At 35.2% G+C, this 20565-nt stretch overlaps 1 protein-coding gene across 4 annotated transcripts in view; it reads left to right on the top strand.

Annotated features, from left to right (window-relative positions):
- Positions 1 to 20565, top strand: part of ATF7IP2 (activating transcription factor 7 interacting protein 2) — a 54981-nt gene that overhangs the window by 10639 nt on the left and 23777 nt on the right. The window contains exons 2-7 of one of the 4 annotated variants that reach the window (XM_072753872.1): positions 3778 to 3847; positions 4902 to 5746; positions 6780 to 6904; positions 10836 to 10970; positions 11549 to 11647; positions 16163 to 16320. In XM_072753872.1, coding sequence (XP_072609973.1) covers positions 4912 to 5746; positions 6780 to 6904; positions 10836 to 10970; positions 11549 to 11647; positions 16163 to 16320 — 1352 coding nt within the window. In that variant the 5' untranslated portion in view covers positions 3778 to 3847; positions 4902 to 4911. The remainder of the gene's footprint in view (positions 1 to 3777; positions 3848 to 4901; positions 5747 to 6779; positions 6905 to 10835; positions 10971 to 11548; positions 11648 to 16162; positions 16321 to 20565) is intronic. The other 3 variants (XM_072753871.1, XM_072753874.1, XM_072753873.1) reach the window with 3 other exon arrangements.

Genomic DNA, 20565 nt, shown 5'->3' with positions numbered 1-20565 from the left:
TCTTCTAAGTCAATAATAAAAAGGCAAATAACCCAGTTTTAAAGTGGGCAAATGACCAGAATAAATAAGATAAACAAGTGGCCAATAAACAGCATCAATAACCATCAGGGAAACGCAAATCAAAAGGACAGTGAGGTATCACATCACTCATCAAAATGACTCTACTGGGAAAGAGATAATAACAAATGTTGATGAAGAGATATTAAAATAAAAATCACTCTTTTGCTCCCTATTGTGAAAATACTGGTCTAGATGCTTTTGAAAACAGTTTGTTCCTCTGAAGGTTAAATATGGAGTTAAAGTATGATTCAGCAATTTCACATAAGGCATATAACTAAGAAAAATGAAAACATGTCTACACAGAAATTTATACCTGATTTTTATAGCAGATTTATTAATAATAGTCAATTTTGGCTCTGAAGCAGAATGTAAATATCCAGAATTCTTGAAGGTATATATAACATAAAAGTAAGATAAAATCTGGGATGTAAAGTGTGAATACTTTTTATTTATTTAAGTAATCTCTACCCCCAACATGGGGCTCAAATTCATGACCCAGAGATCAAGTCATATGCTTTTCCAACTGCACCAGCCAGGCACCCCTTGAATACTTTAAGATAATGTGTATTTAAATAATGTTTCACTTTTTACTTAAATGGTTACTGAAACCATTGGCTAAAATGTTTTTAGAAAACTTTAAAATATATTAGAATCCGTGGAGTCCTGAGGCATATGTAAGACTTTATAAAATAAAAAGGACATTTTCATAACAATAGAAAGTAAAATATAGCAGCAGAAAGCTATGAAGATCAGAAGGCAGGACACCAAGAATAAGTGGCATTATATTAAATGTAACTGGATTAAAATCTATTAAAAGATTCATTATGCTAAAATATTTTCATTGTTTAACAAGAGGCATGTAAAACAAATTAATGAAATAGACAACAGTATGTTCAGCAGGAGTCATATCATTAGATAAATAAAAGATATTTTTAAAGTTCAAAATTAATAGGACACTGTCCAACAACTATATACCTGAGGGCAAAATGAGATTAGATCCCTTACTCTCAGTATATTCTAAAATCAATTCTAGATGGATTAAACAGTCAAATTTGAAAGACAGATCTTTAAAACTTGAGAAAATATAGATGACTTCTCTTTTCAACCTTGTGCTGCTGGACAAGTACCATGATTCCAGATATCTGTACAAAATGTGGCTTATTTGATAGCAAAGGATTCAAGCTGGTTGAAGAAAGAAGTTCTGTGATGGCAGGATCCTCTAATTAGACTGTCTTTTATTTTTATTTTCCCAGTAATAAATTTTACTAAACCTCTCTACAGTATGTTAAAGTCTCATTTACTTTAGAGGCAGTTACCAGTACTTAACTTCCCTGCGCCTTTTATTGGCAGTTTTACTTATTTTTCCCTAAGCATACTTCCACATGGAGTATCTCTCTGTAGTACCCTATGTTTTATCAGCTAGCAAGGTGCACGCTGTTATGACCAATTTTCTCATATTTACAAACTTTAATTCTCTCTGACCAAGTATTCCTATTATATATTCATTCAGGTCTGCTCTTATATATATATTTTTATAATTGCATAGTCATGGTACAGGTCTGTGTCTTGAGATCTAGATCAGAAGGCTTCTGTACTATCAGAGGGCTTCATTATGTTACACATTACCTAGGGGTGGGAAAGGATTTTTCAAGAGTGATTAAACAATAAAAGAAAAGAAATTATTAAAATTAGGAAGATCCAGGGGGTACCTAGGTGGCTCAGTCAGTTTAGTATATGCCCTTGGCCTGGGTCATGATCCCAGAACTCCAGGATTGAGCCCCATGTCGGGCTCCCTGGTCAGCAGAGTGTCTGCTTCTCCCTCTGCCTTTTACCGTGTTCTTGTGCTGTCTTTCTCACTTTCTCTCTCTCTCTCTCTCTCTCTCTCTCTCTCTCTCTCAAATATAGAAGTAAAATCTTTAAAAAATTAGGAAGATCTAAAGACAAGCCACAAATGAGAGAAGATACTTGTAACTCATACAACAAATGATTGGCAAAGGATTTCAACTGTAATCATTTAAGAATACTGTCTCTCTTCATCTTGACTTCTCCTTACCTTTGTGTCACCTGGCAGTAGAATAGCTTCAGGCATTTTGTGATTGGGGATATACTTAGTGTAGGTTTAATACGATACATTTGTGGTTCATAGTCAATTTTGAAAGTAGGTAGTTACTACCTGTTGGCTTGTGATGGGAATAGGGTCTGCAATGCCTGGTACCTGAAATATATGAGGAATAAAGAAGCCATGAATTGAAATTTATGAAGGTAGTCAGGAGAAATATTCCCCAATTACCTGATGTTTAAAACTACTAAGTAGAGGATTTAGTTCTCCTGGATTTCCAGTCAAAAGAACTTCTCTGTTAGAAAAATAATAACATAGCATATTAAATTAAAAATTCACCATACTTTTTGTTGTTAGGAATTCTGCCTTTAAAAGAAAACAGTTTTTGTGTTTATAGGGCACACAGCTGTAGCAGTACCAAAAAGAAATGTCTTTACATGAAGCTGATTGTTTCATGCATTCTGATTATCAATTAAAATTTAATCACCTATGCTGTGCGGCACCTGGGTGGCTAAGTCGGTTAAACATCCAGTTCTTGATCTGGGTTCAGGTTTGTTGTGTTTTGTTTTTGTTTTAAGGTTTTATTTATTTGAGAGAGAGAGAGAGAGAGCACAAGCAGGAGGAGTAGCAGAGGGAGAAGCAGACTCCCCACTGAGCAGGGAACCCGATGTAGAGCTCAATCCCAGGACCCAGGTATCATGGGTCCCAAGCCAAAGCAGACGCCTAACCAACTGAGCCACCCAGACACCCCTTAGACTCAGGTTTTGATCTCAGGGTCATGAGTTCAAACATGTGTTGGGCTCCTCACTGCTGGGCAGGGAGCATACATTAAAAAAAAAAAATTACGCTAGAAGATAGACTTAGTTTGTTCATTTTCTCTGGGAAATACTACAAAAATAGGTAATCAAATAGTCCTATAGGAAAAAATCTTATATTGAATCAGGCCGTTAATGAAAGTATGCAATTTTTTTGGTTTTTGTGATTTTTTAAAAATAGATGACAGTTTTGTTTTTGCTTTGGAGGTATTTGTTTATTTAAGTAGGTTCCATGCCCAGTGTGGAGCCCAAAATGGGGCTTGAACTCAGGACCCTGAGATGAAATGTTGGAGTTTACTGTCTGAGTCCCTGTACATGACAGGTTTTTAAAATTTGGTTTTTTTTTTTATTTTTTTATTTTATTTTATTTTTTTTTAATTTTTTTATTTTTATTTATTTATGATAGGCACACAGTGAGAGAGAGAGAGAGAGGCAGAGACATAGGCAGAGGGAGAAGCAGGCTCCAGGCACCGGGAGCCTGATGTGGGATTCGATCCCGAGTCTCCAGGATCGCACCCTGGGCCAAAGGCAGGCGCCAAACCGCTGCGCCACCCAGGGATCCCCTGTTTTTTTTTTTTTAATACATAATTATAATTTTTCTCAAGTCATCGGAGTTTATTTATTTATTTTTTAAATTTATTTATGATAGTCACAGAGAGAGAAAGAGAGGCAAAGGCATAGGGAGAAGCAGGCTCCGTGTACCAGGAGCCCAACATGGGATTTGATCCCAGGTCTCTAGGATCGTGCCCTGGGCCAAAGGCAGGGTCTAAACTGCTGCACCACCCAGGGTTCCCGGTTTTTAAAATTTGAATCAACAAATGTTGATTTTTTTTTTTTTTCTAGTTCTAAAGAAATATTTGCCTCAACCTTCAGGTCTCACAGATCCTGGGACTGTTCCTGATCAAATGATATGGTAAATAAAAAGAATATAATAAAGGAAAGCTCCAAGTGATAAATGAAAAAATTATTCAGGTAGCTTTGACTGGTTATTTGTGCCTTAAAAACTCCTAGCTTCTGTCATTTCAGTTTAAAAGTTCTCTATATTTTGTTAGATAACTGTCATGCCTGTATATATATTTTTTTCTTTTTCATTTCTTATGCCTTTGATTGCCTTGTAACTTGGCAGAGTAATTTCCTTTGAACTATATACCTACCTACAGTTTACATCAGACTTGATGTAGATCCTAAGAGATAAATTCTAAAATGTTTTTTTGCTATGTAGGTTTTTACTAAATTGTGAGAAATAATTATAAAATTTAAATTAGCTTTCTTGTTTGAACTGGCATCCTGTTGTGTATCTTTAGTGCTCATTTTATATTCCTATTGGGAATTACTCCTGCAGTACCACTTATTTTGGAAATATGAGCATTAGGAAAGTTTAGGAAGGTGTCATTATGTGTAGAAAATGCAAAATTCTTTGCAAAAAAATTGAGTTTTGTTTTTTTAAGAAATGGAATTTAATCTTTACATCATGTAAAGTATAGCCTGCTTGGATTATTGAAACTAGACTTTAATGGTTATGACAGTGAGGTGATAAAACAAAAAGCCAGATAAAATTTTCAGGTTTTTATTAAGTAGAGGCTTACTAGCAATATAAAGTTTGAATTTATTTAGTTTAGATTTATAGAAAAGATTAGTTACTTGTACGTTTTCAGTGATAGGTAAGAGTGGATATAATTTTCAAGAAAAATCATTATCTAAATCTTTAGAGGGGGCAGCCCCAGTGGCCCAGTGGTTTAGTGCCACCTTCAGCCTGGGGTGTGATCCGGGATCGAGTCCCTACATCAGGTTCCCTGCATGGAGCCTGCTTCTCTCTCTCTCTCTCTCTCTCTGTCTCTCTCATGAATAAATAAATAAAATCTTTAAAAAAAGCTTTAGAGGGAGTCTGAACATTATTTTAATACACCAAATAAATAAACTTTTGTCTATTAGAGAAATGCATCTAAATACAGTACTTTAAATTCTAGGTTATAAAAGATGGCCAGTCCAGATAGAAGTAAGCGCAAGGTACTAAAAGCCAAAAAAACAATGCCTGCAAGTTGCCGGAAGCAAGTAGAGATCCTGAATAAGTCGAAGAATGTCGAAGCACTGAAAACAGCAACTGGGAATAATGTGTCAAGTGGTAATCAGAGTTTAAGTACTAGTGTCATAAGTAGCAAATATGGACATTCTGAAAATGATGCTTCCTTATTGGACTCCAACAAAAATTCAGTATGCTCAGAGAATAGTAAAGTATTTTCTCAGAATGTTGTGAAACCACTAGAAATTGTTGCTTCAGAAACAAGATTGGAAAACTTTGAAGAGCAAGTTCTGTGCCCTTACCAAAAGTCAAGTAAAACAACAGAATTTTCCAAGAAACTCTTTACACAAGAGGCAAAAGAGTCACAAAACACTTCTGAAAACCATTTTGAATGTCAGACAGATGTAACAAGATCTTGTTTTGAACAGCTTGAAGATTATAATCTGAAACCCATTTATTGTCCATCTAGTGTATCTAGTGGTGTGGTTCAAATGCCAAAAACTACAGTAAACAGTGCCTTGGATGATAAGAGGATCGACAAAATGGTTTCCTGTTTAGAAAACTCCAGTTCTGAGTCATGTGATAAAAGACAAGATGACATTTTAAGTTCAAATACCCGTTTTGTGCCTGTTGATAAAATACCTAAGTTGAACAATTCAGTCATTTCCAGTAACTATTCTGCTGCTATTTTGAAAAGTGAAGAATCCTGTAGGACCTGTCATTCCAGCATTTCAAGTTGTGAAAGTGTAGACTCAACACTGCTGGCAGCACTTGACACTGGTAGTAATAACAGTAAGTATATACTTATGCATCTTTTAGAGAAATTAAAATGGTCACTTTCCTTTTGGGGGATATTTTTAGCCTCAGATATAGAAATAGTAGAGCATATATAGCCAAGAGAAAAGTAAATGATGAAATAATTATTTCAGAGTGTCTTGTTTTCTGAACCATTTAGGGTGAGGAGGGGGAAACGGTATCCTCCATATCTGAAGGGAGGTAAATTCTGTCAAAGAAGGAATCAGTCACTTTGCCTTGAGAGTACCAAAAAAAAAAAAAAAAAATCAAAAAGGTGACATAGGGCGATTGTTTGGTTTATTTCATCTACATCTTAATTTGACGTTTTATTTATTAGATTAATGAGGCTAGTTGAAAGAGTTTTTTTTTTTTTTTTAATCATTGGTGAATTCATTTCTTTACATAGAATTAACCTGTAAATCATAGGCCAAATGTAAGGTGATAGATAATACATACATGTGTGCATGGAGTGACAGAAACATCGAATAACTAATGAAATTCTAGAATTATAAAATCATTAAAGAAACAAAAGTAAATTTCATTAAAAGTAGGATGTTTTTGTAAGTTAATGAAATAAAAAGAAAAAACATTTCTTAGGATAAATTTTATTTGTGTTCTTATGTAGGTTACGTAGTCATTTAACAAGATGGATTTAAAATTGCTTAAAAATAATAACAGGATCACCTATTAAAAAAATGTCAGACTGCGTAAGTAACTGTACTGTATAAAAATAATGTATGACTGCTTAAGTAACTAGAGGATTAAGTATTATAATTTATTCAGTTTTTGTTGGTATTAAATAGGTATTAAAGTTGAAAGGAAAGTGTATCTGAGACCAGAATCCTACCTAGGAACCTGATAGAATCATTTTTTTGAAGGTTATATTTTGTCACAAGTTTTTAGACAATTACATTTGCTAAAAAATGCTGCCTGACATCACATTTTAGTTTATTTCCTTAGAGAGTCTGAATTCCCTTGTTTCCTTCCTTAGAAGGAATATTTTTACTTCTGATCTTTCCATTTCCCCAAGGCCATAATCAAAAGAAGCGGATGTTTTCAGAAAACAAAGAAAATGTTAAGCGCATGAAAACTTCAGAGCAAATTAATGAAAATATTTGTGTAACTCTGGAAAAGCATACAGCATTGCTGGAACAGGTAAAATATTGGGCTTCCAACCTTCTGATTAGTAAAAAAAAAAATGGTAAAAGTTAATTGATCTCCATGGTGATTTAGTACAGATGACTTTCACTTGGTGCAAAGGTGGTGTATGAAAGTAGAATCAAACGATGGAGGTATTAGGGAAAGATAATTGTTTACATTACCAAAACATCTCCAGTTAATTGAAAATAATCTTATGCAGAGTAGCCTGGAGAATCCTGTTTAGGTAGAGTGCTGTAGTAGAAAGAGAATGGACCATTTTAGTCAACATTACATTTAAATCTCTTTGAAAGACACTGTCTGACCTTAAGTTTTGCTGAATAATTCAATCTCTTTTGTACTGGTCTTAGGGTTCTCTGATCTGCAGCTTCAGCTGTTTGTATACCTCATCACAATTGACCACTTTGTCATAAACTCAGACAACCCAGAAGTTCGTCATAAAGTCCTGTTGCATTCAGGTTTAGTGACCTAATTTCCAGGTTTACATAGATATGTTGCATTATCTGACTCTGCTTTATAACATCATTGAATGCACATTTTGCTTTCCTTTTGCCCCATTTTATTTCGTTGTACTCTAGTTTCCCATGTCTGATCAACTCTGAATTTAAGTGTGAGATTCAGTTTTATTTTTTATTTTTTTTATGAGATTCAATTTTAATAGGTCCTATAATGAGGACCTGTTTTAATGATGTTTTGCATTTTACTACCACTAGAATTATTCAGCTAAAAGTCATTATATGATAGATTAATGTCTGTCAGCTATAATAGGTCTTAATGTCAGAACCAAACTACCCTGCTGTTTTAGGAAGGAAAACACTACTGTTTTCTAAAACAGACCATTACAACTATATAGTTACTATATAGTTATGTGTTATATGGATATATACTCACATAATAAATAAATGGAAACCTTTTTGAAGGACTCGTGCAGAACCAGCATCTAAGGTGAGCCAGCAGTTTTTCCATTTCTACCTTGTCTTTTCTTCCAGGAAGACCAAAGGGAACACTAAAATAAAGATGTGTAAGTCTTATTATTTGCTGGATAGGAGTAATAGAATTATGGTGAAAAAAGATCTAGCTTAAGAAAAAGGCTGTGTCTTACTCCCAGGAATTAGTAGCTGAATTTAGAAATAAATTCTGATAGGGACATATAAAGACAAAATTTAATCTGAATATTTTGGTTTCACTGGCATGGAAAAATCAGTTTTCATTCATTACTATTACCTCTTTCACAAAATACTTGGTTTGAGTTGACACAGAAAATGGTCCTTTCCAGTGAGGTTTAAGAAATGCAGTTTATTTTGTTTTCTCAACCACCACCACCACCACCACCACCACCACCACCACCACCACCACCACCCACCCCCCCGGCAGAGTTTCTTGCACATTCCTCAGAGACATTTGGTGTTTTAGCTAATTACTATCTTTTCACCTATCTCCTAATAGCTAGCTTTCCATAACTTGATATTTTAATTCCTGTCCAAAGACTTAAGTCTCTAAACCACATCTTTTTGGATTTTTTGTTTGAATCCCAGTGGAATAGGGATTACCATTCTGATGTTCTTCTCTGAGAGAGTCCCCTAGCTGTTGACTCTTCTGAGGTTTTATAAGGATCTTGGCCTCCTTGATTCCAATTAAGTTAATAAAGTATAGAGGAGTTTTTCTTCTAAAGTCCAAGTTTTTATTTATTTTTAAGATTTTATTTATTTGACAGCACAGGTAGGTGGAGTAGCAGGCAGGGGGAGAAGGGAGAAGCAGGCTCACCCCTGAGCAGAGAGCCCAACATGGGGCTAGATCTCAAGACTCTGGGATCATGACCTGAGCCAAAAACAGACGCTTAACCAACTGAGCCACGAGGCGCTCCTTTTAAGTCCAAGTTCTTCATTCTACCTACTATCGTAGAAAGTTGAGGCAGATTGGAAATATATAATTGCTAGTCTTTGTCCAATTTTTAGGATACTTTGGCTGTCATCTGCAAGTTGTACCTAGGATTTCCGTCTGATACCATAATTTTGGATATATTACTATCAGCAGAAGACATTTATGAGGTATTTTTTTGGTGGAGGTTATTGTGTCCTCTTTAAGAGGAACATCACCACTAAATGAGAACAAATGTCCACTCTAACCAAGAGTAACAACCTATGGATGGGCATTTAGTACTTTTAAATAACCAGGTTTTAAGAGTCTGCCTCCATCTGAATTGTCAGGAGTGATTCAGACTTTCTTGCTTAAATTGTGGTTTATTGAGCTTACTAACAGTTGAAGACTGTCATTTTCGACTACTCTTTCCTCAGACTTACCTGATCAGAATTACTAGTGATGCCTGTTCATTAGACGGTTTTTCAGACCTTTTTCCAGGAAATTCTGTTTGGTGAATCCAGGCTAGGGCCTAGGAATCTATGATTTTAGCAAATGTCCCATGTGTTACCAGGAAAGTTTCACAAACACTGTGTGGCCTCCTCTTGTTAGCAAAACAGTATTTCCATATTCAAGACATTTAGAAAGTTTCTCCAAGATTCATCTGAGTATGAGCTTTACATATTGAGCCTAGCCATTGAACTAGCAAGCATGCAGGAAAAACCACACATGGGTAACAGGGGTCACCTATCAGTAAAAATAATGTGTTTTTGAGCACTTATTAAATACTTAAAAGTTTGTTAGTAAAAATGGTAACGTTGAAACCATTGAAGAAATATTAAGCATTACAGAAAAAGTCAAGTACATGGTTACGTTGAAGAGCAAGAACAATGACAAATGAGAAGGAAAAACCTTAGGATTAATCAAATAAAATTGCTTAATATCCCTAATCATTCTGGTGATATCAGTATAAAAGAGTTTAACATAGAAGGTTTGTGTTCCAATTTCAAACACCAAGAAGCAAGAATTTAGGGGAAAGATAGAAATATTACTAATAAGTACCTCAGGTGTATCATGACAGGTTTTGTTATTGAGAGAGACGACCTACTCTGTTACGAAAGCAGTTTACAAGAGGATACTAATTCAGCAAAAAATTACAGTGGATGTTTCTGAATACATGGCTCAGCAGAGCTGTTTGTATCAGTGGGCATTGAGATTAATTATGCTCCCTGAAAATAGGCTCGTCTGTTTTCTAAAAAACAGCCAGATAATGAAATGCATTAATGTTTCATGTGACAGCTACTACCCATTATTAGAATAGCATGCATTATGCCAAATAGCATTAGTCACTAACTAATTGTGCCTGGCTTCTTTCATTTTAACAATAAGAAAGTCACCCCCTAAAAAAGCTATTCAAGTAAAATAGATTATCTTCCTTTTTATCAATTCACTTTTTTCTGTTTTATGGAGCAGTTTCACATATTAACCTTTTATACTCTTACAAAAATCCTGTGAGCATCACACATTCAACATTGTATTATCTGCCCACATGTGGGCAAGGAAAATGAAGCAAAGTGTGTGACTTTCCAAAGGTCATACAGCTTTTGTTAATGGCCAGATCAAGGCTCAGACTTTCATAATTTGCATCATAATCTACTACAGACCAAACTAACCAACCATTTTCACTGGGCTCTGGCTTTCAGATTAGTGGAGTTCCTTTTTATGGAATATTTGGTTTCATTTATGCTCATTAGAAAAATAAATGTGATAGAGGCTTTTACCTTTACTATGTATTATGGAATTCAGCTGAAACTGTAAAAAAACAAAAATTAGACCTTGGAGAATAAGTTTATTTTCTAACATCAATATATTTAGATACTGGGTGTGTTTCACTGAATTTGATATTCAAACTTCTATAAAACTTACTTGTAATATGAACATAAAATATGAAAAAATATATTTTATCGGTTACAGTAAATCTAGAAAAGAACAAAGGTATTTTTAAGGAGTAGAAAATAAAATTGCTTTTAAATTTGAAATGGGTGTTTTGGTTTTTATTTTAAAATTCTAGGTCAAACATTTGATTCGACAGGAGATCTATAGTATAAATTACAAGCTATTTGATAGCAAACTGAAAGAATTGACCGAACGCATTGGGAAGACACAGTGCAGGAATAAACATGAAGCAATAGCTGATGAACTCTTCGTAAGTTTCTAATTTCATTTAATTTCATTTGAAGTAGATTTTTTTGCATGTTATGAAAGGAAAACAATAAAGCAGACCCAAATCTAATCTTTGCCTACAAGTCTGATACACTATACCATAAGTAACAGAATTTCTTAGCTATATTGGCCCTCATGAAATACTTTTGGAAATACTATACTGTGTTCTTCTGTTGTCAATTATTTTGTGTCAACTGACAGGCATAATACATAAGCAGTTTCTTTTAATTAAAAATATATTCTGTGTTAGAGCTTGTACAACATATTTCAGACTGTTCTGGGGTTTTTATTTTGTTCTTACCCCTATAGGCTTACTTGCTGATTGCTGTTTCTACCAACATTAACTTTATTGTGGCTCCATTAGAAGTTTGATGTTTTTATCTTTCATTCTTATGTGCCATACTGGCATCAAACATGATTTAAATTTTTGCTTATATAAGAATTTGTCATTTATTTGGGTGGATGCCTAAGTCTTATGAGACTGCTTTGGCAGATGCATAGTTTTCCTTCCATCTCTATATATTATTTAGTGCGCTGGTTTTGTATTTTTCTTTTTTCTAGGCAAAAATATCAAAACTTCAAAGACGTATTAAAGCAGTATTGCAATGTCAAAAGAATTTCTTGGAAACAAATGTATTAACCAGTAATACAGCCTGTAAGGTTGGTATAAACCCATATGAGCTTTAATTAGCTCATTGACCCACTATTGTAGGTAGTTGGATTTTAAGAAATGAAATCTATTTCCAAGCTAAGAAGGCTTTAAAGACAAATTTATATGTAGAATGTTCCTGTGATACTATCTCTGGAGAAGATACTGTTAGGTAGCCAAAAGTAAATGCCACTTGTATTTATTTCAAGTGAATAAGAGACAATTTGTGATCCCTACCATTTTATCATGAAACAGATAGTATATAGCAAAGTTGACCAAATTTTACAATGAACACTCATAGATGCAACACTTACATATTTTACCTTCACTATTTTAATATCTATATGTCTGTCAATCTGTTCATCTCCTAAGCCTAACATCTTTATATTTTGTGTATTCATAAATACATTTTTTTGTATCAAAATACACTCTGCAGTATATGCTTCCAAAATATTTCAGCAGGGATATCATTAGAGTTTTGTATCTGTTTGTATTTTTTATATAAAGTTTAAATATAATCTTCAGTATATAATCACTGAATTTTTTTCTTGTAGGATCTTTATTAGCTTTGGTATCATATTTATGCTAGCCTCAATAATTAAATTGGAAAACACTCCCTCCCCTGTATTCTGGAAGTTTGTGTGTAAGATTTTTTTACTTCCTTAAATGTTTGATAGATTGCATCTCTGAAAACTATGTGTGGACAAGGAGCTTTCTTTGTAGGAAGACTTTTTCTTGAAATTCAATTCTTTAATAGGTAAGGGGCAATTCAGATTTTTCTATTTCCTCCTGTATGTTTTGTAAGTTATCTTCACAAGGAATGTGTCCCTTGTATCTATGTTGTTGAATTTGTTGACATAAATTATTGACAACATTTTTTTGTCCTTTTAATATTTGTAGATCTGTAATGATAGACTCTTTCATTTCTGATACTGGTAATCTATATTTTCTGTTTTTCTGGATGAGTCTTGCTAGAGTCTTAAAAATCTTATTCTCAAAAAAAAAATCTTTGTTGTCTCTTCTATTTTTTTATAATTTTCTTCCTTTTACCTATGTTTGATGTAATTTATTCTTTTTTCAATTTCTTCAGAGTGTTAATTTTAAATCTTCTTTGTTACTAGAAAACATTTACAGCTATAAATTTCCTTCTAAGCACTGCTTTTTCTAAGCATTTTCTATGCATCTTTTCAGTGATTTGACATTGTACTTTTGTTTTTCTTCAGTTGAAAATAATTTATAACTTCCCTTGTGGTATTGTTCTTTGACCCATGGGTTATTTAGAAGTATGTGTTTAATTTCCAGCATTTGGGACCTCTCTAGATATCTTATTTTTATTGATACCTAATTTAATTTTATTTTGGTCAGAGAACATACTGTGTAAAATTTCAGTCTTGAGAGTTACTGACACTTACTTTATAGCCCAAGATATGCTTTTCCTTCCTTGGTGAATGTTCCATGTACACTTGAATGTTGGATATAATGTTCTACAAATGTCACTTTTGTATTGAGTTTGCTACAGTGCTTGATAGTGGCGAATAATGATCCCTAAAAGCTATCCATGGCTTCATCCCCAGAACCTGTGAGTATGTTACTCTGCATGTTCAAAGAAGCTCATAGATGGGGAGATTATCCTTGTGGGATTAGTGTGATTATAGAAAGGAGCTAAGGTCAAAGGCAGAAGAAAGAGACGGGACGATGGAAGCAGAGGTTGGAATGATTGCACTGAAGATGGAGGAAGGGGCTAGGAGCCCAGGAATCCTGGCAGCTTCTAGAAGCTAGAAAAAAGGAAACACTCCCCTGAAGCCTTCCAGAAAGGATGCAGCCCTGCCAACACTTGATCTTGGCATAGTGAAACTTGGTTTCAAACTTCTAGCCTCCAGAACTGTTAAGGAATAAATTTCTGTTATTTCAAACCACCCAGTTTGTGGTAATTTGCTATAGCAGCCTTGGGAAACTAATAGAGAATGTGGTACCGGCAAGTGTGGGATACTACTGTAACAAACACCTAAAAATGTGCAAGTGGATTTTGAATGGGGTCATGGATGGAGGCTGAAAGAATACTGATGAGCATGAGTTTTTAAAAGCCTGGATTGACTTTCAGTAGAAATACAGATGTTAAAGACTGCAAGCAAGCGCTCAGAAGACATGAGGAGTACCTAAGAGAAAATCTGTATTGCCCCAGAGAATACGTAAATATTCATAAACTGACAGTTGGTGGAAATTCGGACATTTATTTATTTTTAAAAGATTTTATTTATTCATGAGAGACACAGTGAGAGGCAGAAACACAGGCAGAGGGAGAAGCAGGCTCCATGCAGGGAGCCCGATGCGGGACTCGATCCCGGGGCCCCAGGACCACACCCTGGGCTGAAGGCAGGCTCTAAACTGCTGAGCCACCCGGGCTGCCCAAATTCGGACATTTAAAAGCACCATTGGTGAGGACCCTAAAGAAATGAGGAACATTACTAGAAACTATAGGAAAGGAGATTCTTGTTACATAGTGGCAGAAAGCTTATCTTAGCTGAACGTGTCCTACAGTGACATGGAAAACAATTTGTAAATGATGGAATGGGATTTCGTTAGGCAGATGAGATTTTTTTTTAAAAAAAAGATTTACTTATTTGAGAGAGAAAGGAGGAGCAGAGGGAGAGGAAGGAGCAGACTCCCTGCTGAGCGTGAAGCCTGACCTAGGGTTCAATCCTAGGATCCTGAGATCATGACCTGAGCCAAAACCAAGAGTCAGATGCTCAACTGACTGAGCCACCCACACACCCCAGGCCAATGAGATTTTTAAGCAGTGTTGAAGGTTTGGCTTGATTTCTTTCTTGTGAGAGGGAAGAGGTCATTTGAAGGAGTTTCTATCTAACAAAAAGGAAACACAAATTGATTGGGATATTCTGAGCCTACCCAGGTTACAGAAGACCCTAAAATTACGAAGTTCACCATCAAAAAAAGCATGTGCCAGAGAGAAAGCCAGTGGTGTATTGGATCCTTTGGCTAGTGCCTTACAAGGATCAAAAGGTCAGAGTATTCAGTCACACATCACATGGAAGTTCTTTGAAGAGCTTAAGTATTTGACTCCTAATGCAGGCAGTTACCTGGTTTAGATTTAGCATACAGGTCCTGGACTCCTTCTGTGACCTCTTTTAGTCACAAAGACAGTTTACTTTTCAAAGCCCATAGAGTGCTGTTTTGGTTGGTTTCCTTCTTCTGGCTCCACTGGATCTCCTGTTCAATCTGTGCAGGTGCTGCCTGGGCATCCTGTTGACTTTGGGTGGGAAGTTCAGGAAACATTAGCCTGTAGTCACTCCCATGGCAGTGGATGGGGCCTGCCACTGCCCCAGGGATGGAGTAGAAACAACACTGATGCTTCAGTAATCCTTGCCCAGGCTGTCCCAAATGAGGGTTGATAGTCCCGCCTCTGTTCCAGGTGTGGAGTCCTGGGATTTGGTTCCTGGCTGGGCTTTGCTAATACTGCTACTGTAGCTGGTTAGGTCCACTGCTGCTCAAGTTGTCAGGTGGGGACCAAGATGACACTAATGCAGTGAATATGGCTGCTGGTTTTGCAGGTGTGGAGTAGGGGATCAGCCACCCCTGCTCTAGGTTTGGGGAGAAGGATGGGTCCCTGGCATTTGTGGCACCCATTGTGTAGGATATACAGATAATAAAAAGAGGGAGCTCACTGTGCTTTCTCTCTGCAATCTCACAATCATCAGGCAGTCTGCCCTTTTCTTTCCACCCTTCAGAGGCATTTTATGATGGATCTGTTATCTCCAGGGTTTTTCATTATACTTAGATGAGAATAGCAGGGAAAAGTGAGCCACTTTGTCCTGGAACTGAAAGGATACCAAATATTTTTTGCTATTGTTTTCCAATGTTGTTTGAACCTCTTTCTAACATACAGAATCTGCAAACTTAATAACATTTCAGAATTCTGTCTCTGTGTACGGTCGTCTTTGTTCATGTTATCCACCAGAAAGGCTCATGAGTTGGGCAATCAGCTTGATCCTTTTGTATTGATTAATAGACGTATATTTTAAATACTGCACATTCTCAACCAAATATGGACTAAGTGTTTCAGCTTCCAAGTTGTAAACAAAACTCAACTGGAAGAACAATTTGAAAATTAGTTTTATTTCTGGTCTTCACTTATTAGGAGTATAATGGAAGTTACAAGTTTGCTTGTTAAGAGTCTAGTGTTTCTGAATTCCTAAAACATAGTCTAACAGGAATAAAATGCTGTCTGAGTACTTAGGTAGTTGTTTTTCCTTTCCACCCAAGCTAGGAAGTTGATTTGTACTATCATTTTTATTTCTTAGAAGTATTTTTTAAATTCATCTTGGCAGAGAAACTGCAAGCATTGTCATGAGCCATTGAAATACATATAATTTAACATATGTTTTGCCATTTGTATTCAAGAATATTTTGAAAACGTTTTCCAAGTGAAATTTTACCTATATCAATTTTCGTGTAGAAGACAAGTGGTAACACTCCTTTTAACTGCTTTTTCTCCACCCAATTAACAGGTTATAAATTCAGAGACCATGAATTTGAATCAGAATCCAGAGTCAGTCAGTCCAGATGAAAGACAGACCTCTGTGAGTTCTGAAACTTCTGACCCTTCAGAAAAATCAAATGAGAAGGTTAACTTATCACGGGATCGTGATGAGGCTGTTTCAGAAAGGTAGGCATTTCTACAAAAATGCATAAACTTATCTAAGTATATGCTTGTAAACATACCATTTCTCAGTTAAGCATGAAACAGCTTAAAGGTTCGTATTTGTTCTTGCCTGTTATGAAGGAATGGGGTTGGTTATCCAGGGCTTTTATCATTGTTTTAACAGTACTAAGTACGGGTACCTGGCTGATTCTCTCCATAGAGCATGCGACTCTTGATCCTCCAGTTACTGGGTTCAAGCCCCATTTGGGAATAGAGTTTACCTTAAAAAAAAAAAAAAACAGTACTAAATAAAATTTTGTATTAGCTAGGGGATTGGATTTTGCATTGTGGTGTGTTTGGTATGCATCTTTGGTATGGTAATCCGAGTGATCACTTGATCATTCTCATGGTTTGTGTTCTATACTTGGAAAAGTCAATGTCCTATAAAACAGCTGCTTACAAAACCTAGAAGAGGAAGGCTAAGAAAGTTAAGAGTAGGAAAAAAGTTCCTAAAAGTATTTGTTTCCTACAGGTTGAAAGCAGTATCATGAATCATGATAACTTTAAACTGCAGCGAACAGGTTAACTTATTTGTCTAATCGAGTCAAAAAGCAGCCAAGACACCTAATTTCTGATCTAGCCTTAAGAGATTAAGGGCTGGTAGGGAAGAAATCATTTAGTTTAACAAAGGAACACGGTTTGTGATTCCCACCTAGATTGATGTTTCTGGGAGGGACATTTTAATGAATTGTTTTCTTTGGTCTGGTGATTTGCAACAGTTTGGAGCTTTATAGTATTATATATTTATTCTTAGCATTAACTCCATAAAATGTTTCTAAGGTTTTTCCTTTTATATGTTAAATTGTAATCCAGCTTTTAAAAAGAGAAGAATATATAGCCCAAAATAAGGAATTATTTGAAGAATAACACCCTTTCCCCCATATAGCTACCCAGACTCAAGGAGGCGACAAAATGAAGTCTACAAATCTGTATCATCTGCAGTATATCCTGGGTTTTGAGGAATTTACATGCAGTTTTGACTCTTCCAAAGAAACCCTAATATTGCATGGTATTGAATCCTACATTTTAGTTTTGAACCAGGAAGCTGCAATGAAGAAGTCATTTATTTAGTTTGTGAAGGCAAGAGTCACATTTCAGTGAGTCTTTGTTGTTACCACTTTTTTTTTTTTTTTTTTTTTAAGATTTTATTTATTTATTCATGAGAGACAGAGAGAGGCAGAGACACAGGCAGAGGGAGAAGCAGGCTCCATTCAGGGAGCCCGATGTGGGACTAGATCCCTGGTCTCCAGGATCACGCCCTGGGCTGAAGGCGGCACTAAACTGCAGAGCCACCTGGGCTGCCCATGTTGTTACCACTTCTTAATGTGTCTGCTGAAACTCAAAAAAGTAACAGAAAAGAAAACTAAAATGTTAGTGATAGAAGCAAAAAAGTGAAGACCCCATTAAAATAGCATTTTGTGGACTAATGTGTCAAATTTTTATCAGTGGCTTCTATCTATGATATGAACAACCCACCTTATGCTCTATAATAAAGGAAGAACCTGCAATTTATGAAACTTGTCCCAGGCAGCTGTGCTAACAAGAGAGTATATAACTTGAGCCTGATGGGTGTATTGAATGGTGAGTTTTCTAAAACACTGAAGAAAGAACACCAATTTTAAACAAATTTCCAAAGAATAAGAAAAGAGGGAATATTTTTCAGTTCATTTTATGAGACTAGATACTAAAATCTAGTATATCTGTGATACTCTGATACTAAAATCAATTTTAACATTTTACAGAAATGGAAAATTACAATCCATTTTTACCCATAAAATAGATGTAGATATCCTAAACAAGACACTAGTAAAGCCAAGTTCAACAATCTATAAATGTTGAGTTTGTCTCAGGAATACTGCAAGGTTGGTTCAATAAAAAAAAAAAAAATCAGTTAATGTAATTTTCCAGGACAAGAATCATTATTAACCCACAATAGAAGTAAGATTTGATAAAATACTTGTTTATGATTAAAAACAAATTCTTGGCAAACTTGGAATAGGGAGGTACTTCCTTAATCTGATAAAGAGTATCCACAAAAACCCTAAGAGAGATCGGATGATCAAATATTGGAAGTATTTCCTTTGAGTACAAAATAGAAGAATACCTCCTGTCACCACTTTAACATTATACTGGGGCTCTTGGCTAATGAAAGAAAAAGAGGTTAATATAGAAAGGATTGAAAAAAAGGAATAAATATTATTGCTATTCATGGATGATTGGGGTAGGTATATAATGTAGGAAATCCAAAGTAATTTACAGATAAATTAGGATTAACAAGATTAGCAAGATTGCCATTCTCAAATATATAAGAAATTATATTCCAATATACCAGATACAAACAATTAGGGAATTAAAGAATGTTTTGAAAGGACATGATACCAATACTATAGCACCAAACCTAGGAATACATTTAATAAAACATGTAATAATTGAAGAAAATTATAAAACTTTGAGAGATACTAAAATAATTCAGTGATGAAATGAACTGTGTTTATGGGTTGGACAATGCAGTATTTATTAGAATGTTTTCACTTTTGTTCAAATTAATTTATAGAGTGCAGTTTCAATCAGTTTTCTAGTGTGTAATTTTGTGGAACTTGACAACTAATTTGATTCTAAAATGTATACATAAATGCAGTGGATTAAGAGACCAAGATATCCATCAACTAGAGAAATTAAAAGGAAGAAATTTGCTATCAGTTGTCAGGACACTACAAAACCACAGCAATTAAAATACTGTGATGTTATTCATCAATTCAAGTGATAGACAAATAGAGCAGGGTCACAGAGAACCTAGAAACCCATGCATATGTGTATGTGTGATATGTGATGGAGGTTATATGGTTGGTGTACATCATTTAGGAAATGATTGATTTAGTAAATGGTGTAGTTACTTTGGTATTCATGTTGAGTGAAATATGAAAGATATTGGATCCATATGTCAGACCACATTAAAATCAATCTGTGGATTAAGAAACTCAAAATCTAAAGGAAAGTTATAAAGCTTTTAGAAGGTAATATAGAATATCTTCATGAACATTGGATAAGGAAGGATTTCTTTTTTTTTTTTTTTAGGATTTTATTTATTCATTTATTTATTCACGAGAGACACAGAGAGAGCCCAATGTGGGACTCCATCACAACACCCCGGGATCACAGCCTGAGCTGAAGGCAGACAGATGCTCAGCCCCTGAGCCACCCAGGCATCCCTAAGGAAGGATTTCTTAAGACACAAATACCTTTGCAAAAAAAAAAAAAAATTGATCAGTTTTACAACATTAAAATTAGAAACTTCTCTTAAGCTGCTGTAATTTTAGTGAGAAGATAGGCTATCAAGTGAGAAAGACACTTGCACCATATAGAACCTCTAGAGGCCCAGGTCCCAGAGTATACATAAAGAACTTTAAATCAATGAGAAAAAGTCAGATAATACAAAAGAAAAATGGGCAAAAAGACTTGTGTATCTACTTCACAAAAGAGGAATTCCAAATGACCAATAAACATATGAAAAGGTGCTCATCTTCATTAGTGATCAGAAATGCAAATTAAAGCCACAGTGAGATGCCTTTTCATATTGGTAAGGAAAAGTAAAACATTTTAAAATCTGACAATACCAGGTGTATCGGTGAGGTTTTGAAATAACAGGAATTGATTTTATTTAGCATTTTTGTTGTTAGAACAGTAAATTGGTGTAATGCTTTAGAAAAAAATTGGCAGAGGCACCTGGGCGGCTCAGTGGTTGAGCGTCTGCCTTTGGCTTAGGTTGTGATCCTGGGGTCCTGGGAGTCCAACATCAGTCTCCTCGCAGGGAGCCTGTTTCTCCCTCTGCCTATGTTTCTGCCTCTCTCTCTGTGAGTAAATAAAATCCTTAAAAAAATTGGCGTTATCTAAAAATATTTAAGATCTGAATATTCTTTGATCTCACAGGCCCACTTTTGATACTGATCCACTAAATGTGCAATAAATATATGTAGAGGAATGTTCATTAGCATTTTTTGTAATCAAAAACTAGAATGACAAAAACCCTATCTACAATTGAAAACTACATTGTAGTAAGTCCTTATAAAGGAATTCTGTATTTTAATGGAAATGGAAAAACTGTGGTCACAAACAGCAATATGAATTACTCCAAAAACATGGAAAAGCAGACACAAGTAGTAACACAGATTAGCACTACAAATGTCATTTATGGAGGAAATTTATGATACA

Source organism: Vulpes vulpes, chromosome 3, assembly GCF_048418805.1.
Source record: "Vulpes vulpes isolate BD-2025 chromosome 3, VulVul3, whole genome shotgun sequence".
Lineage (NCBI taxonomy): Eukaryota > Metazoa > Chordata > Mammalia > Carnivora > Canidae > Vulpes > Vulpes vulpes.
The sequence above is the reverse complement of the archived record's forward strand: the minus strand, read 5'-3'. Positions and strand labels throughout refer to the sequence as shown.